The 21,844-nt window shown below is 42.2% G+C and overlaps 1 protein-coding gene across 16 annotated transcripts in view; it reads left to right on the forward strand.

Moving 5' to 3' along the window:
* Bru3 (bruno 3) overlaps window positions 1-21,844 on the forward strand; it is a 620,785-nt gene that overhangs the window by 558,430 nt on the left and 40,511 nt on the right. For all 16 annotated transcript variants that reach the window (XM_071779537.1, XM_071779535.1, XM_071779544.1 and 13 more), the window contains one exon: window positions 17,008-17,087. In XM_071779537.1, the coding sequence (XP_071635638.1) occupies window positions 17,008-17,087 (80 nt within the window). The remainder of the gene's footprint in view (window positions 1-17,007; window positions 17,088-21,844) is intronic.

The following is a 21,844-nucleotide window of genomic DNA, read 5'->3' on the forward strand; positions in this document are numbered from 1 at the left end:
ACTTTTAAAGTACATATATCCACACACGCAGTATGTATGTGTAAACAATTTAATTTAATAAAAATTTCAAGAAAATTTTTATGAACCGGAACCGGAGAAAAAACTGTAATTTGCGCAATATCGATACTTTTGTTAGCTAGAAAACCGAAATCGAAACCAAAACCTTTATTAAGTATTTTAATGGACCGAAACTGGAACCAAACCGATATTTTCGTCGGGTCCGGGTCCTTGATTAAAGCACGTGGCCGATTTCGTAAAGCCGGGAGCGCTTTTATGGGTTTTTTCGTTTTTAACGTTGGGCAACCATCGAGAACGGAACGCGACACACCGTGAAAATCACGACTCATGATTGTGTCATAATTCTATTAGGCACGCGTTTGCCGGCTTGCGTCCGGAAATTGTGTTTTTAATTCTCCTCGATAAATCGGCCGTGGCTAAACAAGTATCAACATTCCCGCGTGGCCGGTAGCGAGACCGCGACGATCGGCCGCGGTTTTGCGGCGACCGCGGTTGGCAGCGCAGCGCGAAGAGAAGAGAAAAAAAAGGAAAAGCAAAAGAGACCGCAAAAATACAGAGAGAGAGAGAGAGAGAGAGAGAGAAAGAAAAAGAGAGAGAGAAAGATATAACGACGGTGGATGAACGGGTCAAAGTCGAAACCTCTAATGCGATTAACGTTAAATCGGAACGTTCCTTTCGGGACACTTGTGCCGTCTATTCGTAGAAAAACGTTATTTTCCGGCTCCTCCATCGTTCTCCGCTTTCTATCTCCTGTCACCCTCTTGTCACACATACCCTACATACCCGAACAATGTAACAAAGGCACGCGAGAGGGAGAAATCGTATTCACCGCCTATTCTGCGAGGGGGTAAGTCGAAACGTAGCACGTCGACAAATTTGATTTGTCTGTCGGAGGATGGGACGATATTATTTCGGGCTAAAGCGCGAAGCGAAATGCCTCGAGGGTTGCACGATGAAAGATCAATATTCGAAATCCGGGTAATCATACTATCATAGTAATCACAAGCCGAGATCGGAGCTCGGTTGAAAACGCGTACGAAAATGGAACATTCTTCTTCGCGACAATCATTACAACAGTGACAAGATTATGGCGCGATACGCTTCGCGACTTCTAGTGAAACTTCAATATTTGCCGACTATGATTACATCCTGTATCAGTAAATTCTATTTTGACTTCAAGTTTCTCGTACCCAAGTTTGAGCTCAAATATTGAATACAGTATACATATATTTAATGGATACGCATTAAAATGTAGCTTGTACAGGGCGTGAATGGTTTGCACGACAGTGCAAATACTCCGAGCAAAGACATAACCCATATACAGACATATACGTTCGTCATTGGTCCGAGAAAACCTCTTATCGCTTTTCATATATTGAATAAGTGAGGATTCGCCATTAATAATGTTTCTTATCTATATAAAATTAAGACTATAAAGAATCAATTATTAAGAATATTGATGCAGTATTTCGTGAAAATGATATGCTGAAATTTTTATTCAAGAATGGAAATTTAACGATTCAGATAATTATATTGGCATAATAATTCACAATAGAATCAAACAAAAAAAAAATAACTGGAAATCGATGAATGAATTATTAGAGAGCCGGTAGTACTGTCGTGTAACCCATAACCCGTGTGGTGCTTGATGCTTGTCAATAATAAACAAAACAAAACAAAACTTGTCAATAATGTGATTAATATAATAATTGCTTCGTATCGCGGGGCAGAGCGACGCTTTTTTTTTGCCGGATTCTGTGCAAAAAATACGTCGATTAAACATAATTTTATTGGAACATAATTTTATTCAATATTGGAGATCTAGACAAGTTATCAGACGACTCATAAGACTGATTACAAGAAAAAATTTCCCTCATTGAAGAATTACTGTTCTGGTTTACTTAATCTGATCATGCGCTGTCTGCGTGGCCTTGAATTTTAGTCGCAGCACAGTTGATATTGGACGATAACAAAATGTAGGGCAACTTTTGTCCGTTACTTGTTCAAAAGTAATTACTCGGGCACGAAAGATTTACTCGAGGAAGATTCTTGAACCCGAAGAATAATGCAGAGATTAAGACAAGTGGAAGTCAAGGATGATGAATGGATCCTCATTGACCGAACTGATACACAATCTACCTTTCTTCTTATTGTTAGTAATTTATTTTTAACTATGTATGAAAAAGATAAACATGGGTGGAGCAAAGAAAGACACGGGCAGCTGTAAACCGGAAATAAGAAGAAGAATCGCTATGGGGAAGACTGCAATCGCAAGACTAAAGCCCCTTGCACAATTGGTGATAGCGATATCGATAGCGACAGCGACAAAGTATAGCTATCGCTATCGCTATCGCCTATTGTGTAATGGGGTTAACACGTATATGGAAAGACCACGGCATAAGCAAAGAAACAAAAATAAAACTAGTAAAAACACTGATATTCCCCATCGTAACCTACGCTGCCGAATCCTGGAATGAAGGCGGCCGACAGAAGACAAATTGACGCTTTCGAGATGTTTGCATGGAGACGTATGCTCAGAGTATCCTGGGTCGAGAGACGCACAAATGTATCAATTCTGAACGAGCTAAACATCACAGATAGACTAACTAAAAGCATTCAAAGATCCATCCTACAGCACTTTGGCCACATAATGCGCAGGGACAACGACTCTCTAGAAAGGCTGGTAATATAAAGAAAAGTAGAAGGAAGGAGGCCTCGAGGGCGATCACGAACGCGATGCGTCGATCAGATCGCCGGACTGACGAATGCCTCTGTATACGATTGCATCCGTACAGCAGAAAACAGGGAAGAACGGCAAGAGAAGATACGGCTAATGTAGATTGTCACACATTATCATGCCCGGCACCGGGCAACACGATTAAGAAGAAGAAGTATGTAAATGAATTTACATATCGATTCCACGATCATAATGAATTATAACTCTCTATTGCCGAAAGAACTTGGGCGATGAAAGGATCTTTCGTCTAGAAAGAACGAGGTTGCTCTCATCGGCAAGATGCGTTCCATGTTGCGCGCCTTGAAATCACTGATCCGGGCATCGGACTTTAACGGGCGGTCGCCCGAAGGCCGGATTGTGTCCGCCTCTCTCAATATTCTCCGGCGACGGCGTATATATACCATCCAAAAACGTGATCAATTCGAGGGGTAGCGCGTATTGGAGGGACTCAAATATAGAGACTGCACGAAGTCGTCATAAAATTCTCCGCCGCGCTGCAAGCGGCGGCTCCGCGACGTAAATCGTGCACGGAAACCCGAGCGTGAACCCGTAAGAGCGTGCGGGATCCGGGAAATAGGGTGAGAAACGAGATGCAGGAGGGCGACGAGAATTTTCACGGGGGTCGCACCGGGGAGGGTCTCGTTAAAATTCGCGAGCGACGTCGCGGTCGGGGAGGTCGGGCGAGTGGGGCGTAAAAGAAAATAAAGGAGCGTTTAATATTAATGTCGCGATTCGTGAACGTGTCACGTAGTGGACCGTCTCAGTCGCCGGTGGCGCCTATACCCCCCCCTCCTCTCGCGGCGATGCCACGGGATCCTGTCGTCCTATAATGCGAAATAACCGTGATCGCGCCACACTCGATGCCGCGACAATTTCAATAAACGATAAATCTCGCCGGCGCATACACCGTCATCCGACACCGATAGAAACGCGCTATACCATTGTCGCATGACGTCGCTCGACACGCATTTCAGTTACGTGTCATACGAGAATCGCTCGTGCTCGAACGTAAAAATGAAAATGGTCTATCACTCTTCGGCGAACAGATCACATGAAAGCATATTTGTTAATTAACGCGATTTTATGCGAGATGATACTAAAATAATATTGAAAATTCTAATACCTATATATCTTTCTAATATCTAGAGGAAAAACATTAGAACCTCGGACTGATTATAGTTTCTACTCGATTAAGCATCGATATTTTTACCGCAGAGAATTCTTCTTCGCGACGAACCGAGAATCATGATCATCTGATCTAATTTCTCAAAATGCCGCAACGCATTACGCATTGTCTAATCAGAAAGACACAGACATTAAATTATAATCGAGTCGATATAAAATTGGTCGATAATAAATAATAACCATCCTGTAAAAAAAAATAAAGGAGCGTTTAATATTAATGTCGCGATTCGTTAACGTGTCACGTAGTGGACCGTCTTAGTCGCCGGTGGCGCCTATACCCCCCCCCCCTATATATATATATATATATGTATATATATCGAAAACACACAAATCAGTGTAACTTAAAGCGCACCTAATTTGTTTGCCGAAAATAGAAAATCACTATTTTTCGAGTCAATAACAGGTTTCCCATCGATGAGACTTTAGGCATGAGGACGAAGGGTCGAAAAAGAAAATCAATGTAGTGAATGAGCTTCGAACATAGCTGCTTGTCCGCACTATGCGCGTTGGGGTGACTAGCATTAGGGTAAATTTCGTGCCACGTAAGCGTATACCGGGTGGCTCGGAAATATAAATTATAACAAGGACTCTCTACATACAGCTGTTTGCAGCTCTGTAAACCTAGCACTCCCACCACTAAAAAAAAATTCGGGTATACGGCATAATTTAGTGCCAATTTATTGCTAATTTATTGCTCTATTCCCGAATTTATTGCTCGTACTCATTCGCAGGAAATTAATATCAAATGTGGGGGCTGCCTTCACGTTACGCTAGCACTCCCGAAAAACACTTATAAAGTACCGTAAACAAAAAAACAAGTATACCATAATTTTTTGCTCTAAAATAGTGCAAAAAACACCAAAAATATTGAATATTTATAAATGTCAGTAACACCGGCTACCGTAATAAAGTAACCGCATAACAGCAAAACGGTCGAAAATAGAAAGTTAACCGTATAATGCGAGCAATAAATTCGGCAATTGAGCAATAAATTATCACTAAATTATGCCCGAACTTTTTTTTAGTGGTGGGGGTGCTAGGTTCACAGAGGTAAAGTTAAAATCGCTTCAAGGCTCCGCCGTCGCGCCGGTCGATATTATACGTGCTCATACAAGCGGCGCGCATGACATGTACATTACAGCCAAATGTGTACGCGTGCTTCCTCGTGGAATAACAAACACACATACATATACATACAGGGTCTTGGCGGAGGAAACGAAAATTCGATGGTTCGATGGGCGGTACCGCCGCAAATGTACTCGGTAGGCAGATTAACGCGCATTTACGAAACGCATCGCGCGCGCACACTCGCGCATGATGTACACGTGTGCACGACTTTGTCGACTACCGACAGCAACTGGCATTACTTGTGTGTTACCAATGTGTATGAACCCCTTACCCCGTTCGGCTATATGCTCTCATCTCTCTCGTCGCCGCCACCCTCGCGTTGCCTCTTCCGCGCGCAGTAATCCAATCATCCGCGTCCTACGATTTGTACGTAGTAATTCCGTCTGTTTGATCATCCGGACGGCTCGGCTTTTCCCTACGCGCGCCTGCCGTTTGTTTCAATACAGCTTGCTTGTACGCGCGCGTACACGTGCGCGGGTAACTGTGAGCGATACGCGAGATTTGTACCGGTAATCGCTGATTGGTGATTGGCGGAACCGTTGACGGAGTGATTCGACCGTACATGCGTGGAGAAGTATGAAAAATTGTAACGTCCAAAAATGGCTGCAATAACTTTTACCAGATGCGACGATAAAATTGTTACAGGGACAATTCGTAATGGTTTTATAGAGATCATTAGATGTTATTTTTATCTGCGATATTACGTTGGCGGATAATACGGTAAATTAACAATGCTTAATTAGCAAAAAAGACTTTACAAAGGTAATTTTATTATAGTTTTAATAAAACTATTAATTCGTTGGCACGATATAATTAATATAATTACATAGAACCGTATATTCTTCTCTTCTTATTAAGGATGACTTTATAATATAATATTTGTTACATGCAAATAAAATACTTTCTGTACTGTAATGAGTTCAATTATTAAATCCGCACAATTAAAAAGATAAAATTTTTATTGCCGGGATTTTCAGACTACGTACACGCATGCACGCATGCACGGCAGCATAATTTTCAATTACGGAATAAATACTAACGCTTGCGAAAGACGTATGAATTCCGTTCGTTTATTCGGCCACAGGCCGCATCGGCAACGTACTATTCCACGCGTCATCTGACGTGATCGTTAATCCTGGATGTCGAGCAAGACGATAATCCCGGGGCAGCGGGTTATAAGCCACTACAACGACTGTTTCCGTCGGGCATACGAGGTCCTTCATCTATCGCTCTTCACCTGTCGATAATACGCGTCGGAGGCGGACAAACGAAAAACGAAAAAAAAACCGTGGAAAATAAAAGATAGGACGTTTCCCCGCATGCCCCGTCGTCCGTCCATGAGCGTAATGATGCACGTAATGTACCCAGCCGGCTGAATCGTTTAACGCGCGGATAAGCAGCGGTATTTCCATTACGTGAGAAACATAGGCTGACTCGTCGTTACGAGTTTCATAGTGCATTACAGCGAGGGGTTGGCAGAGAGATCGGGTGCGCATCGGCCGCAATAGGGGGATACGGTAGGGTGCGTCGATACTTGGACGTGTGCGAGAAGGGCTGTATAAAACGAGGGAGGCGGCGGTATAAACCGGTTGGCGGTGGGCGCGGGAAAAAGAGAGAACGGTCCGTAAAATTCCTCGTTACGATTACGACGTGGTCGTTGCCGTATATGCCATCCGCCGACGGTCACGTCCCGCGACGCGAAGGATACGAGATGGATTATTAAATTTCTAGTGCCGCGCGCGTGTGCCGCGTTATGAATTTCCACCCCTCCCCCCTTCCCGAGAGGCTCGATCCTCCTGTGAAAATCTTGGAAAAAAGCCCCCCCCCCCCCGATTACGATCGCTGTTTACGGATTGCGTAAAAATGCGAAACGCGTATAGGAGCAAAGGAGCAGTGGTAGAGCAAAATGTACGAGGTATCTATAATCGTGTTATGCAATTTCGACGGAGCGCTGTTACAAGGAACGCATCTGATCAATTGCTTCCAGAAAAGTATCAGTGTGTGTGAACCTACACTGAAAAAAAAATATTTTAATCCAAAAAAATATTTATTAGGTGGCTCCTAATAGCATATTTACTTACTTTTTACACATATTTATTTAGAATTAGATATTTTTATTTAATTGAAATGACGCTAGCTTCACACACACGCATGAACTTTCGATTGTTGCGAATCATGCGCGATTTAGTTTCTGAAAGAATTATCCTGGGGTAACGTGACATCCGCATAGACGGTATACTCAAAATTCCGCGCATTTTCCGCGACAGCGGCGTACAAGCCGCAAAAGGCGAACAAAACTAGTGGTTGAAAATGTAAGATACTACGAAAATGGACGATGACAAGGTACGTGCTTCGGTATCAAGCGACTCTACGGGGCTGCTCCCGCGAAGTTTAATTAAATAACGAGGTGACGTCGCTGGCGGGAAAGGCGACGCGAAGGGGAAAGGGTGGTGGAGGTGGCGCGAGGACGGAGTAAGAAAGGGGACCGGCAGAGACAGCTAGAAACACAGAAGCCGGCAGTAAGAAAACGCGCGGACTTGGAAAGTGGGATGGACTGGGCCGAGGTGCCAAGTTGCTAGGTGACTTTGCTAGTTATTTAATTAGTCCGGAGATTCTCCCTTATACTCGACCACTTTCCCGCATCCCTCCTCTCCCCTCGCTCTTTTCCCTTTCTCCCAATGTTCCTCCGGAACTCTGTCTCCGGAAGACACCGCTGACTTCTATCAGGCGATGAGTTTTCTTTTTAACTAGCGACCCGTGCACACGCCAACAAAAGGCTTTCGCGTTCTTCACGTAACAGAACCGTTATCCGGACCTTCAACGCGGAGAAATTTGCTTTCGCGTAAACCTCGTAATCGTTATCGTCTCGATACTCAATTAAGTAATACATCGTGCAATAAAGTATCCTCGAATCCACCCCGCTGATTTCCTGACGGCAATTGAGAACAAAACCAGAAACGGCCATTTCGATAACGACATTCGGTTTGCCCTCATCCGCAAGAACGTCCCCTTCCGATCCTCCTCCCCTCCCCCGCCCCCGCATTCGATCCTAAATACGCGCGGAAACGGCACGAGAAAGAGAGATCGGGAAGGAGAAAGAGTGAGCGTCCTCCGACAAGGAAAACGAATAGATTCCCCATGGGAAGTCGCCAACCTTTTCCTATACCTGCCCTCCTCCTCCCTCCGCTCTCGTTTCCACCGGAGTTGCTGCCGGAAAGGCACCGGGAGCTTACGAGGGCTTAACTCGGTGACAGGATGATTGCTGGTATTATCGGAATTACTCCAGGGCGAATTGCGCCGCACGCCGTAACGAACTCGCAATATCGCGAAAATCGTGCGTTAACCCCTTCACCGGGAGTCCTTCCTAAGTCCCTTAAGGCCGCGGAATCGAGGATTCTCTAACGGTCGTGCCGATACTACGTACAGACGGCTAACGATAAAGGGGAAATCCGCGGAATATTGAATACGAGGCGATCTCGATGGAACGAAAACGCGAAGAACGTGCGCCCGAAACGTTCTCCCGTTCGGCAGAAATAAAATATGTAAGCACCTTAGATTATATTGTACATATGAAAGTAGGATATGTTGTACGAATGGCCGATAGGTATTAGGGATTCAATACGTTAATAATATGTGAGAGCGATTTCGGAGCAGCGGCGTAACTGCCGTAAGGTGTAAGTGCGATTGCGCCTAGATAACGAGGGCTGAAAGCGAGAAACGGAGCACGAGAGAGGCAGACTGTGATTGCGGGTGCTCCGATTAGGACGTCAAACAAGAGAGACGATGAAAGACTGAGCTCCTATCTGACTGCGATATTCTGTATGACGAGCGCTTGTAAAGTAAAAGTCGGACGCAATAAAATTCAAAAAATGATAAGGTAGGGGGCCCAAATTTCGTCCCCTAGTCACTTTTGCATACCTGGAGACCGTATAAATGATGTAAGAGCTCAAAAATATGACATTACCTTCGTTAAATATCCCTTTACCTGGAAACCAAGCCAAATCACCTGTATAATCAATTATCAGTATCCAAGAAAATAAATTTCAAAAGTACCTATGTTCGGCAAAACCAAAAAAGTCCTAATTTCATCCCCATACCTAAATTACAAAAAAAGAGGTAATTACGATTTGTTTTTTTAATTTTCAACTTTATTCATATTATTTACTAAAAGTCATCACAAAAGTAAACACAATTAGTCGATTGTAGTAAATTAATACAAAATTTTATACTTATAGCAAATTAAAAACATAAATTTAACAAAACTCAAAAAAAATATAAGTTTACTTGAAAAATACATTAAGAACCTTATCATTATTTTTCTTTAAGATGAGCATTTAGCTTTCCAAACAAATATCACAAAAAATTTCACTCATCCAGGGGACGAATTTAGGAACATGAAGAGGGACGAAATTAGGAAAAACCATCAAACTAACATCGCGGTTTCTATCTTCTCAACAAGTTGGCACACAATTCACACACCCTTCTATATTGACAACGTACCTAAGCTAATGACATGCAGAGAATATAAAAACAATGCTTAGGCATAATTAGGCGTAAAAGACTTAATTGCTTCGACAAGCGGCGAGTGCTAGAAGAAAAACATGCGCGGACTCGGCGGACTTCAAGGAATTGAACGCCGGATCGCGGAGCAATAAATTATTTTATCTCGCTTTGCTGTCACCGCGATACAACTAAATTACTACCGCATTTGGAAGGATCGCCCTCCTTCCGGAAAAAAAAATTACCGTGACGTAGACAAAACACGAGCGAGGCTCGAGCGTCGCGTTTAAGATTTTAGTAGAGAGAGAGACGCCAACTCAAGTAAGAAAGAGACGACAACAGGGTCGCGTGCCAAAGTCCTCTGATTAGCTGGTAGCTATGAGCGAATCTTCTGATTGACTGGTATCAATCCGAGTCGCTATCTATACTACTAAAGTTAGTACGGAAAAATCTGGAACACTTTATATAATATCTAAAATATGAATAAATTTTAATAAATGTATGTTCTCTGAGCAGAAATAACAAAAAATACAGTTATATAAATATAGAGTCCAAAAATGCTTAAAAAGTTATAGCAAAAGTTAGAATTTCGCATTGAAGAAATATACAATATAACAGTCTTGCCATAGATAAATAATATGCCATACATAAATAATATACGTGGAACGATTAATCGCTCTCCTACCATTTGCCACGTGCGCTCATCACCGGTAGTTAGATGGAGACGCGCTGAAGACAAAGAGCTCGGGGGCTCTTTGAAAAATTGACGCGCCAGCGAAGCGCAACGTGCACTTTAATAAAAGATGTTTACCGCGCGCGGACAACGCGCGCTTCGTAATCCGAGACGACGGTCATCATCATGGTTTCGTGCAATAAACTATTTTGTATCATAGCGAGGGAAACGATACCCGACAATTGTTGTCATCTTTTGCACGCGCACGTTATATAAACGGGATAATCCAGTGGATCGCCGTGTTCGATCTGTCGAAACGCGCACTTGTTCGAAAATAAACCTCTCGACGTTACCACCGTGGCAAGAAACTTGGAGGAGTTTCTCGCCTGTATATTGAGGTCGCGTCACATGGTGATATCCAAACGATATTTTATGCCGATAGCACAGATGATATCGCGCGCATATCGGTCTATTTTTTTTCGGAGAACGCTGAGTTTTATAGCTATAGCAAATTTGATTCGACCGACGCCTCGAGTTTTTCGCCACGTGAAATATTAACCGATGAAAGTAATAATTAAATTTAACGTAACAACGTTAAAGTCGGAGCCGATCGAGGCACACTGAGAGTTTAACACGGGAATTGCGTAACGTGGTAACGCATTAAAAAAAGAATGAGATTAATCTTTTCGAGGATCGAATATCGTTCAATACTCGCCAATTTCTATCGAACGGACGCCTCTTGAAAAATAAACGAAACTCGATTGCGATATGCTTCTGGGAGGTGGGACGGATCAGGGATTGAAGGGAATTAGGGCGAAAAGAGGACGCCCATCCCCCGGACTTACTGAAGTACGACAAGATAACGTACCCACCCGTCCCTTTCCTAAGCCCTGGACCTTCCTCTGATCTCAGCAGCCCTCGTCTTCGACATCCAGTTTCGAACTCCCGTCCCTTACTTGCTTGAACGATATGACACAAGAAAGTCGGAATAGGCGGACAATTTTAGACTTCCGATCGATATATCACGTTTCAAAACTTTATGATGTATTATACGAGAATATCACGAATATACGTCACCGCTTGATGTAAAGAAAATTACGTAGCGCGTATATTATTCAATTTACGCAAATCAATTTTCGTGAAAGAATATTGTTAACATTTCGCGCGAGGTGTGTTAGATGAAGCGGAGTAAAGAAGAGAGAGGGAGAGAGAGAGATAATCACGTACAACTGTTCTAAAACGCTAAGTAATTGGAGCACGAAAAAAATGACAAAGCAGTTCTTCCCGCTTTGTTCTCGGCAGCTCATTAAGTGGCGTTGCTTGACGGCATTATACTCCTTACTCCTTGCCTCTCTGGCCCTTCCTGTCTGGAACACCTGGCGTCCATTGTAGCGATGATAATGTCGCCATGTCAACCTCATGCCGCTACATTAATCAGGCTTTTGAATCTCGAAAACTCGAATATTTAACCAGGATCGAGAGACCACTACTAATGTGCGCACGCAAACACACATTCGCAATTCGCATAATAGTACGGATTAATACGTAATAAATTAATTCGTCCAGCGAACTCAATAATAATAATACTATTTTCCTTTTATCGCATTTATGCATTAATTTACAGGATTCGAGGACAATTATTCGCGATTATTGCGCGTTTTGCGAGGAAACTCGAGACGGAAAAATGATCGAAATTTCTGAAAGACCGATATCGGGCAAACAGACGGAACTACCTTGTCGAATCCTGTAGATCCTGCAGGAGTCGTATATGGCGAACGTAAGAATTCGCCGGAACTTCCAAAGCGTTTCTCCCCACGTCCTTCCCTTTCCGCGGATCTCTCGAAAACGAGAAAGAGATGCGCACTTGACATTTTTCTTCGGCGTTTTTCGCATTGGCGGAACGCAAGCTCGCGCGAAAATAAAGGACTCGAATTTCACGAAATTTCGCATATATCCAACCGAAATCACGCGCGTATGCACATAAATGTATGAATCAATATGTCATGACAATAGTTTTTTAACTATTTTTTGCATCCATTAAAAATATATTATACATTTTATAATATCATCTAATCATCTAATACATAATAAATTCGTAAAAGATGTTTAATTTTTATCTGAGGAATATAAGAAATGTATAGATTTTCATAAATAAAATAGAAATCACTTATGTACGCATATACGTACGTCGCTTTGTTCTGAAAAAAAATGAAAAAAGATGTAAAATAAATTAACTCAAAAATGTCAATAATCACAAGATGCAGGTAAATTTATGTTTCAAACTAGACATAGTTAGTCTAGATAATTTGATGATAACTTGAACTGTAAAAAGGCGTGTAAGAAATATTTAGATTCATATATCTCAAGCTTAACAAAACGGTGTGCAACAATAGCTACAACTAGACTGGCAGATTTATTTCCTACCGACTCGAAGACAATATATTCAATGTCCTCCTTTATCCTTCAATGTGCCTTAGCAATACGAATAACGTTCAGCAACAAACAGTGGATATAATCAAGCGCTGGTCGAATCGGCGGCCCTTCACGAATTGAGTTTCGTGGGCTTCTCTCGCACCCGTTTCGTCCTCGAATCCTTCTTCTTCCTCCGATTCAACCGCCCCTCGTGCGCCATCATCGCGGGGACTTGGAGCCGCCGATCGATAGCGCCCACGAGACTTTCCACTCATATATTTGATTGCTCGGCAAACATGCCTAAGTTTATCCCGCAGCCATCGTCATCACCGAGCGACTACTACGACGCGGGCAATGCCACGACTACTCGCGTATACTCCCATGCACGTATCCTTCCGAGCGCGCTCAGATGTCGTCGCGAGTTTGTTCGCTCAGGGCGTTGCGCTTAAAGTAATTCGATCCTATTAAAGCCGCGATGTAATTGAACGCTACGAAGTTACTGAAGTATTCGGTCTCGATGAAGGAACGGCGAAGGAAGAGCGATCGACACGCGAGCTAGAAACCCACTTGCTGACAAAACATTCTACTTTCCCGACAGTTTTCGACGTATAAACGTTCGTTCTAAATTCAAGCAGCTCGGCGAGAATAAAATATTTATTACGCACATCGTCGGCAATGTCGAGCGTACAGGAAAAGCGACAACTATTCTATTCATTCTCCCCCCTTTGTAATCGCTTATTCAATTATTCTTTAACATTGTAACTGTGTCGCGCCATTAGCTTCGCTTTTAGTACTATAAACGACGGTTCGTGGCCTTACGGTACGGATGTGTTAACTCGTTTGACGAGCTGCCGCTCGATAGTCGAGTCAAGGCGAGATGTATAGCGCGTTTAGCGATCGATCTTCTTATACTCGTTTCCGCGAGTAAAACTTGGCGGAAGTTGTGCGCTTCATTAATCAACAGTTGATAATTAAATCAAGCCACGAACTAAGTTCGAAAAAATGCTGCGCTCTCTCGTTTGAGTTCGCTTCGGTGTTAGAGGGCCTCATTAGAGAGTAATTATTTCGCTACGTTACGCGAAGGCGCTATATCGCCGATCGATAGATCTTTTATCCAGCCGCGTAGTTGATGTTCCGAAAGAAGCGTCAGTTCAGAAAATAGAATCGTCGTGATCGATGGGCGACGAACATCTGTTACCTTTGCTGATGAAAGAGGGCGATTTGAATATAGACCCGTTGATATACGCGCCCCGTGTATGTCAACCTTTGCGACGTGCTTGTAAAAGTCGCTAGCAAACATCTGTTTTTTTTTTTTAACCGCTGAGGATAAACGAAATTGCCGTGTTATAGAGTATAATGGCGCAATGCGAGAATTATTAAGTACTTTATAAATATATTAGATAATTTAACATAAATATACAAGCCAACGTGAAAGCTAATATCATTTGCCAATTAACATTGATATGATATTCCGTATAACAGCGGAAGTTATACGATTAATACACATAAACAAATCAAGCGCAAATACAGAATCGTTAATAATTGATATAACAATTATTTATAAAATAATCATGTCAAGTATGCATCAATACACAACCGAGTTTGCATATGATAATATCTGTCAGTAATGTAAATTTTCAATTCATCCGCAAGTCGTTTTTTTTTTTTCTGAAAATTTCGGAACACAATGCTTTCGAGAGTGACGTACTTGCATTTTATGATTAAAAAAAGCGGAATATTTTTTTATCACGCGAATACAGAGGGAGCATGGAGAAGAGATATCCAGTCAAACCAGATAGATTCGTGTCACGGGTATAAAAGAATACACACATATGTATAGTCTTGCTGACACGCAGCGAATGGGTGGAGTTCCGACTATTTCACTAATGGCGCGGAGTACTGAAAGAGACTCGCTTAAAAAAAAAATTATTAACGACTTTGCGAAATGCCTGTTAGGGCGCGACCACGCGGAATAGGACAAGTGGGATTTGATATCGAGCTCGTAGCGTGAAGCTCTCGCGTACTTCGTGATACATTTGATCCATTCTATTTGCACTTCGCACGATAAGTACTCAATGAAATTTACGTCTACTTTTTAGACGAGCATCAATTTACCGTTCGCTCTAATTTTAGATGTAATTGATACTTTATATCGATATAGAAATCACATAAATATTGCCAGCAGTATTTTATCCATTTGTTTAGAATTGAAAACAGACGTTATCATATCTGTTTTATTACTTCCATCTATAGTAAGAATTAATTATTTTTGGATTACCGTGATTACGTCAAAATGAAAATTTTCACGTGTTTCATAGAACGAAGAGTCTGGCAACGATTGCCAATATCGATTATAAATCATACGAATTGCTATCGGCAGTAGGAATGGACGAGTTCATTTCATTAACGAAGCCACTAAATTCCACGAAAATGGAGCACGAATTCTACGGGGTAATTGCTACGGCTGCAGGTTTTACAAAGTGTTTCGTCGGCGGTGTCTATTGGGCCCTAGGTACGAAAAGTGAAACGAGCGCACCGTACGGGAGTCGGAACGAAAAAGGGGCGAGCATTAAAAACGCTGACAAAGTTACTAAACACTCGAGTGTGTCGGCCCTTTTTATATTCGCGAGATGGGATGCTGCCGAGGTTGCGCGAGGACGAAACGAACCAGAAGAACGAGAGGACCGTCACAGGCGCAGAGAAAGCAGCGAACTTTCAGGCAGTACAAAAATTCGACAGATAATATAAAAATATTTTGTTTAGATCTCAAGTAGCAAAAAATTGAGATAGTCGAAGAGAATTTTTAATGAGTCTCTTGCAGCCCGTGAGATTCAACGTGATTTACAAAATAGTGCTTGCAAAACATGTATTTTTAATCATTGTTCATATATTCAAGTACGAATATTTTATTAATTAATCATAAAATTAATCATAAAAAGTTTTAACAGATATTTCTCAAAGAAAAACAGTTTTTATTTTAAACGTTGAGTTATAAATAGAAATACAGTTCTTACGTTGTCTCTTTTTTGAATTGCGAAAAAATAATTGCAAATTAATACGATATTATAATTTGATAGAATTTCGTTGGACAGATGCTATCATGATATTTGACATTTTATTCGGTCGTACCATTTCTAACTCAATTTTTCGACGGTGTTTGCGCGACACCCTCTCGTCCGAGGTTCTGTAAATACTGCACAAGCTCCGAATCACGATGTAGGATATATCCGGGACGGACGTATCCGAGGAGAAAAAAATAAGACTCGGCATGGGGATAACGGAACGTGGGGAGAAATGTGTATTACGAGCTGGGACAGCAAGTGTAATGTGAGGACACGTAATGCCATTATAATGCGGACACGGCCGCGTTCCCGGAGGGATGCATGGAGGGCGTGCAGAGAAAGAAGACGGAAGACAAAGAGACACGGGCACGTACACGAACCGTTACCGGGCGTGACACACCCGGAAAGCGCCAGTGCCACGGTGTTATTACGGGGAGATAAATTTTCGACCGGAAGGTCCCTCGTCCTACATTCGAGAAATGTCGCGACTCAGTCAGCCGAGCCGCGCATAAAATTAGCCGTCTCTCTTTTAACAGAGAGGAATCTGGGAAAATATGAGTACCTCTAAATGGCAAATTTAACCCGGGAATAGTCACCTGGGATAATTTTTACACCGCAGCGTCGAAAAAAATAAAGTCACAGTAATTTTCTTTACTGATCTAAAATATACCACCTTTCATTCGAAGATTCCGAGACCCAACCTGCATGATAAAAAAAGTTTATGGCCTATAATTCATGATATCAGATAAATATCTTCGAACGGCGTATGTATATTATTCATCTGGCAGAAACGGCAGAAACGACAATGGCAGAAACGGAACTCCTTTCGTCGCTGATCACTCGCGAAGATAAAACGGATAAAACTATTTTCACCTCTTTCCGAGTTTCGAGTACACCGCGGAATTTTTATGATAAAAAAAGAAGAGCGGCTCCTTCCTCGCGACGCTCCTTCCGATAAATAAATAGACGAACATCACGAGTTCTATTTAACTCTTCGTTTTACTAGTTTTTATCTCGACAATAAATTGCGTGATTTTAGATAGGCGCGTATCTGTACAATATAAAGTGTACATTTTTTTAAGCGTACTTACAAAATTTATTTTTTGCGGATATTTAAATAAAGATGCTGATGCAGAATATTTTTGTGACATATAATATACTTTTATAAATTTATACTAGAATAGAGAAAAAGCCGCATTTTCAATATTTAAGATATGGTAACATAAATTGTAAAATCTATATATACGATATTTTTCACTAAATTGATAATTATTCTATTCTTTCTGTTTCAGGCTGTGCCTTCGTGAAACTTTCGTCGCACCAAGAAGCACTGGCAGCAATAAACTCTCTACACGGTAGCCAAACTATGCCGGTGAGTATCCGTCGTGTAATATTCCAACAACGAGCATTGGTCGACCCCTTCACTCTTCGAGCGCGCGTTTTATTTTTTTATCTTTCGATCCGCCTCTTCAGCCGATGACCGCCAGTCATCGTGTTCATGGACGCCGGCACGTATTTACGCTCGGAAAATGTCACGTACGCGATATTAACAGAAAGGAGGGTAAATATTCATAGAAGCGCTACACTGGATAAAGGGGGGCTGATATGAATATCGAGGATAGGGATGCGCGCCATGGCGCTGGGCAGTAGATGGCCGTCTTCCGTTAACGGCAGAGGGGCGAGAAGGAGGGGGAGGAGGAAGTCGGAAGGGGTAACTGGTAGCTGGTGGTTGGAGATCGGACCGGGTAGCCGTAGCAATGGCTGTCGTGCCTGCAAACACCTCAGTAATGACTGGCCAAACAGAAATCTGCATAACACTTGGAGAAGCGCGGTTCTCGCCTCCTTCCCTCCGCCATCCCTCCGGAGAGAAGAGCGTCCCTCGGTCTCCGTCAAACCGCCGAACTTTCTCGGCTTAGGGTCGGACCAGGAATTCCCGGATGGAACTCACTGACAATTCAATTACAACTGGGCTGATTGGCGAAACTTTGCAAAGCCGCTTGCCGGACCTCCGATCGTCCTTGTCGGCGTTATTGCCTATCGACCGTCGCTCACGCTGACATGCATTGACGCGCCTAAGGGAGTTTGTGTCTCAGACAATTATTAGACAATGTACAATTAAGATCGAAGCGAAGATTTATATTGAACTGTGGCTTTTACATTGTTCGCGATTCTACAACTCTCTAATTGAATAAATTTATTTTCGTCGGTCACAGAAAACCCACCATTAAAAGAGAGAAATTATTGAAATATTAAAGAGCTAGCACGAATTTTTACAAACCCGACATTAAAAGAATTTAAAAAATCGAACAAGTAATAAAATACAGACAAAATCCTTACTATTATATAAAGGGGAAAAGTTTGTTTGTTCCATTGTTTAGGGCAATCTTAGAAACTATTGAATCAATTTCAACCATTTTTACACTGGTGGATAGCTTATATCTTCCTGAGTGACATAGGCTATGTGCCATTGTGCTACAACCCAATTTAAAAAAATTTAAAAAGCTTACAAAGAGAAAGCTATAAGAATTTACAATACAAAATAAGAATTCAAATTATAATAACACAAATAAAGTTGTTTTAAAAAAAGACGCCCAGGCGAAGCCCCGGATAACCCCGGATAACCAGCTAGTATATTATAATATTTATAATATAATCTGAGGCCGGTGTGCTTTTGATAAAAAAAATTCTGATAAAATCTATGTATCCAGTGTTACCTATTTTTCTATGCGTCTCTGAGAATCTGACATAAAACCATATCATCTTATTACTTTTTATCAAAGCTGCTACAAAAGCGTAACAAGATTTATCATATGTCACGTCCTTGTACGTTGCGCGAAGAGAAGCTCGCGCTGCTTTTGATATTTGACGGGGGATTCGCAGTTTATGTCATGCATTAAACGTGTACATGCGTTGGGGTGAAATCGCATGGGTGGTAGTGCGGAATGGTTACGTGAATATTACTCGTTACAACCCTCTAATCTAATAGCCGAATACACGAACGGAAGACGGAGCGCAGGGGCTGACTTCAGGACCGCGACTATTTGCCCACGAAAGAGGTGCGCGCGCGCGGTCCGTAATATGCAGATTGCTTAATTATCGCAACGAATTATGCAAATCTGGACGTCGATGTTACGAGATTTCGCCGCACAGTCGTGGCCGAAGGGATGAGAAGTGAGAGGACGAAAGCAGCGGCGAGTGTTGGAGTTAATGCTTTCGCCGAAATGCCGACCTTCGACCCTGAAACTATTCTACCTAAAAAAGATACGAAAGGCACGTGGTTGCGTACTACGCGCGAGCGCGACTTAATTATTGCGGCAAATTATGCAAATTCGAAATTAAATTCTGCATGACGCGGGCGAAGAGCAGTGGGAGGGGAAGGAGAGAAAAGGCGTTCAATTAAACAATTTAATGCCAACGAGCCATGTGAGTGTATAGAAAAAAAATTTCGATGCAGAAATGAAAACTGCATCTTTCTTTGTTAATCAGTTTGATATTTATTAATTTTATATTAATTTTATATTAATAAATATCAAATTGATTAAAAATCATGTTCCTATTTTGCCACTATTTTTAAAGATAACGGTAGGACAATAACAAGTGTTTAGCAATAAAAAGCTCTTATGCGCTTTTTAATCAATCGATAATCTTTCGCGGAAAACAATCGCTATCGCGAAGTTATGGAGCCCCAAGAGTAATTCGACTTAACTATGTTCGTTCCAGTTTCCTCTGACCCGTCGCAAGATCACCCCCTTCCAATTTGCCCCTCTCCTATCAAATCCGTCGATCTATATAGTCACGTATGTGCGCGCATAAAAATGTCGGGTGTATGTACGATCGCACACGTATGTCATCTCGCGTGTGTGCCCCCTGCTTTCAGCCACTCGAACACGTCGACACTCTCGGTCACGAAACTGCATTACGAACGCAACATCTCGGCTCATACCTACGAAATGAGATATTGATTTGCAATCTGATACTGTAATACGCGACGACGCGCTGTCGGCCTGCACACGACGTACTGGCTTGTAGCGGAAGCGTGAAATCATAACACCTTATGAAACCTACATGACGTGGATACACACATCATTAACGACTTTTTTTTTAAGGCAAATTCGTTAAAACTGACTATTTTTCCAACTCTTCTTTATACGAATCGTCTAATTCACAGTGGCAAACTTAATTTTGAAACACAAATAATAATTATAAATCGAAGAATCATAATTCCCGTTAATTTTCCCGGGATATTCTACACGAGCGGAATATGTTACATAAGCCAAACGAAGACGAACAAAGACGAGCGCTCTGAATCTCGCGTTTTGTAATTACGCGTACCTTGAAACTAGAATACAGCGTTATAACGAGCTTCAGTCGATAATACGCGGTACAAGGTCGGAGACTCGGAAGGTCTCTCTCGCGTAACCTCCTATGCGAGATATCGCGGTTGAAAATCACCGTCTCCCTTTGACTTTTTAATCTGTACGATTTTACCTTCGGCAACGCGTGCGGCAGACACGCCGGCGTATTTGGTATTTGCGAACGCTGAAGGGCTCGTCGGCACTATACACGGGCACCTCGATTATTAAAAGTTTCGTTTGCAGTCGGAACTCAAACCGGGTCAAACGCGCGTATAACCGCGAGCGTCGCGAGAAAATCAGCGAGCTTGCAATATACAAAGCCATAAAAGTTTCAAGGAGTGGATGTAACTTTCCATGTTACTGTAACTACAACTAATATCGGGAGAATTTTGATACTCCTCCCTTTAAAGCTTTGCAAAGAAGTGTAGCTGAAAGGCAAGTTACTCTTTAAACGCAGACGCAAAAAGCGGAAATGTGAAACGTTATAATATCTTTACGTTCTTTAAACGCGTCTTTTACTAAATAATTAACAGAGACCCGGACCGGACCGAAACCGAAACTAAAACCGAAACCGAAAACCGTATACCGTGACCGGTATTTTTGTCGAACCAGAACCGTAAACCGTATGAAAATTGTATAAAGCCTTAATCTTAATTTTTGATACATAAGGTTTTTATTATCATTACATACACATGTTTTCATTTTTTATTTTAAAATAAAAACCTTATGTATCAAAAATTAAGATTTACAAGATATAAGTACATATCCATACACGCAGTATGCATATGTAAACAATTTAATAAAATTTCAAGAAAATGTTAATAAACCGGAACCAAAAAAAACTGTAATTTGCGCAATACCAATACCTTTGTTAGCTAAAAAACCGAAATCGAAACCGAAACCTTTATTAAGTATTTTAATAGACCGAAACGGGAATCAAATCGATATTTTCGCTACAATTTGTAGCAATTACGAAAATCTTTATAGCGTATGAGAAACTTCCGAGCTAACCGTGATACTTCAAGCCTGTATATCACATGCTCTAAATATTAATAAGTTCGAGGTCAGCGCTGACGCAAAAAAAAAAAAAGACAAAGAAAATTCGAAAAGTCGAATTTTCAAGCAGATGCCGATTTTTCTCGCACGAAAGAGTGTAACGCACGTGTGGATAGACATACGCCGCTGGTGAACGGTATCGACGCGTGCACGTTGGAAAGATAATTTGCCGACAGTCTCGAGCTTCGAGCTCCGAGGCCTTGTGTGCCACGCAGGTGTAACGTAGATGGCCCATAAGGTGTATGTGACATTTACGCGAGCACATATGTACGCCGGCGCGCACGTGTACGATATGGAGGAGACGAGGCCGGAACTTGGGGAAGCGAGGGGTGGTCGGGAGTTGCAAGGGAAGGATCGACGAGGTCGTATCGGAGCCAGTGAAGCCGAAGCCTCATTATTGGGGGATTACGGTTCATTAATTCCGATCCAACGTTCTGAACTGCACGCGGAAAGGAAAAGCCGTCCTCCCGAGAGCCGAGGGTATCGTGTGGAGAACGTTTGAAGCCGCCGCCGCCGCCGCAAGCCCGGATTGAGCAGACAGCGATGTATATGTGTATGTATGCGCGGATAAAACATCAAACGTGGCGGCACCCACGTACGTCGTTTCACGAAATCATAATGGGAGAAATAGCGTGCGGTTTAATATCGACATTTTTAAAGGGGCCTTAATAGGGGCGACACGTAGGACAGACATAACGAGCAAGGGGAAACGGCGGTA

The sequence above is a fragment of the Temnothorax longispinosus genome, chromosome 5 (genome assembly GCF_030848805.1).
Source record: "Temnothorax longispinosus isolate EJ_2023e chromosome 5, Tlon_JGU_v1, whole genome shotgun sequence".
Lineage (NCBI taxonomy): Eukaryota > Metazoa > Arthropoda > Insecta > Hymenoptera > Formicidae > Temnothorax > Temnothorax longispinosus.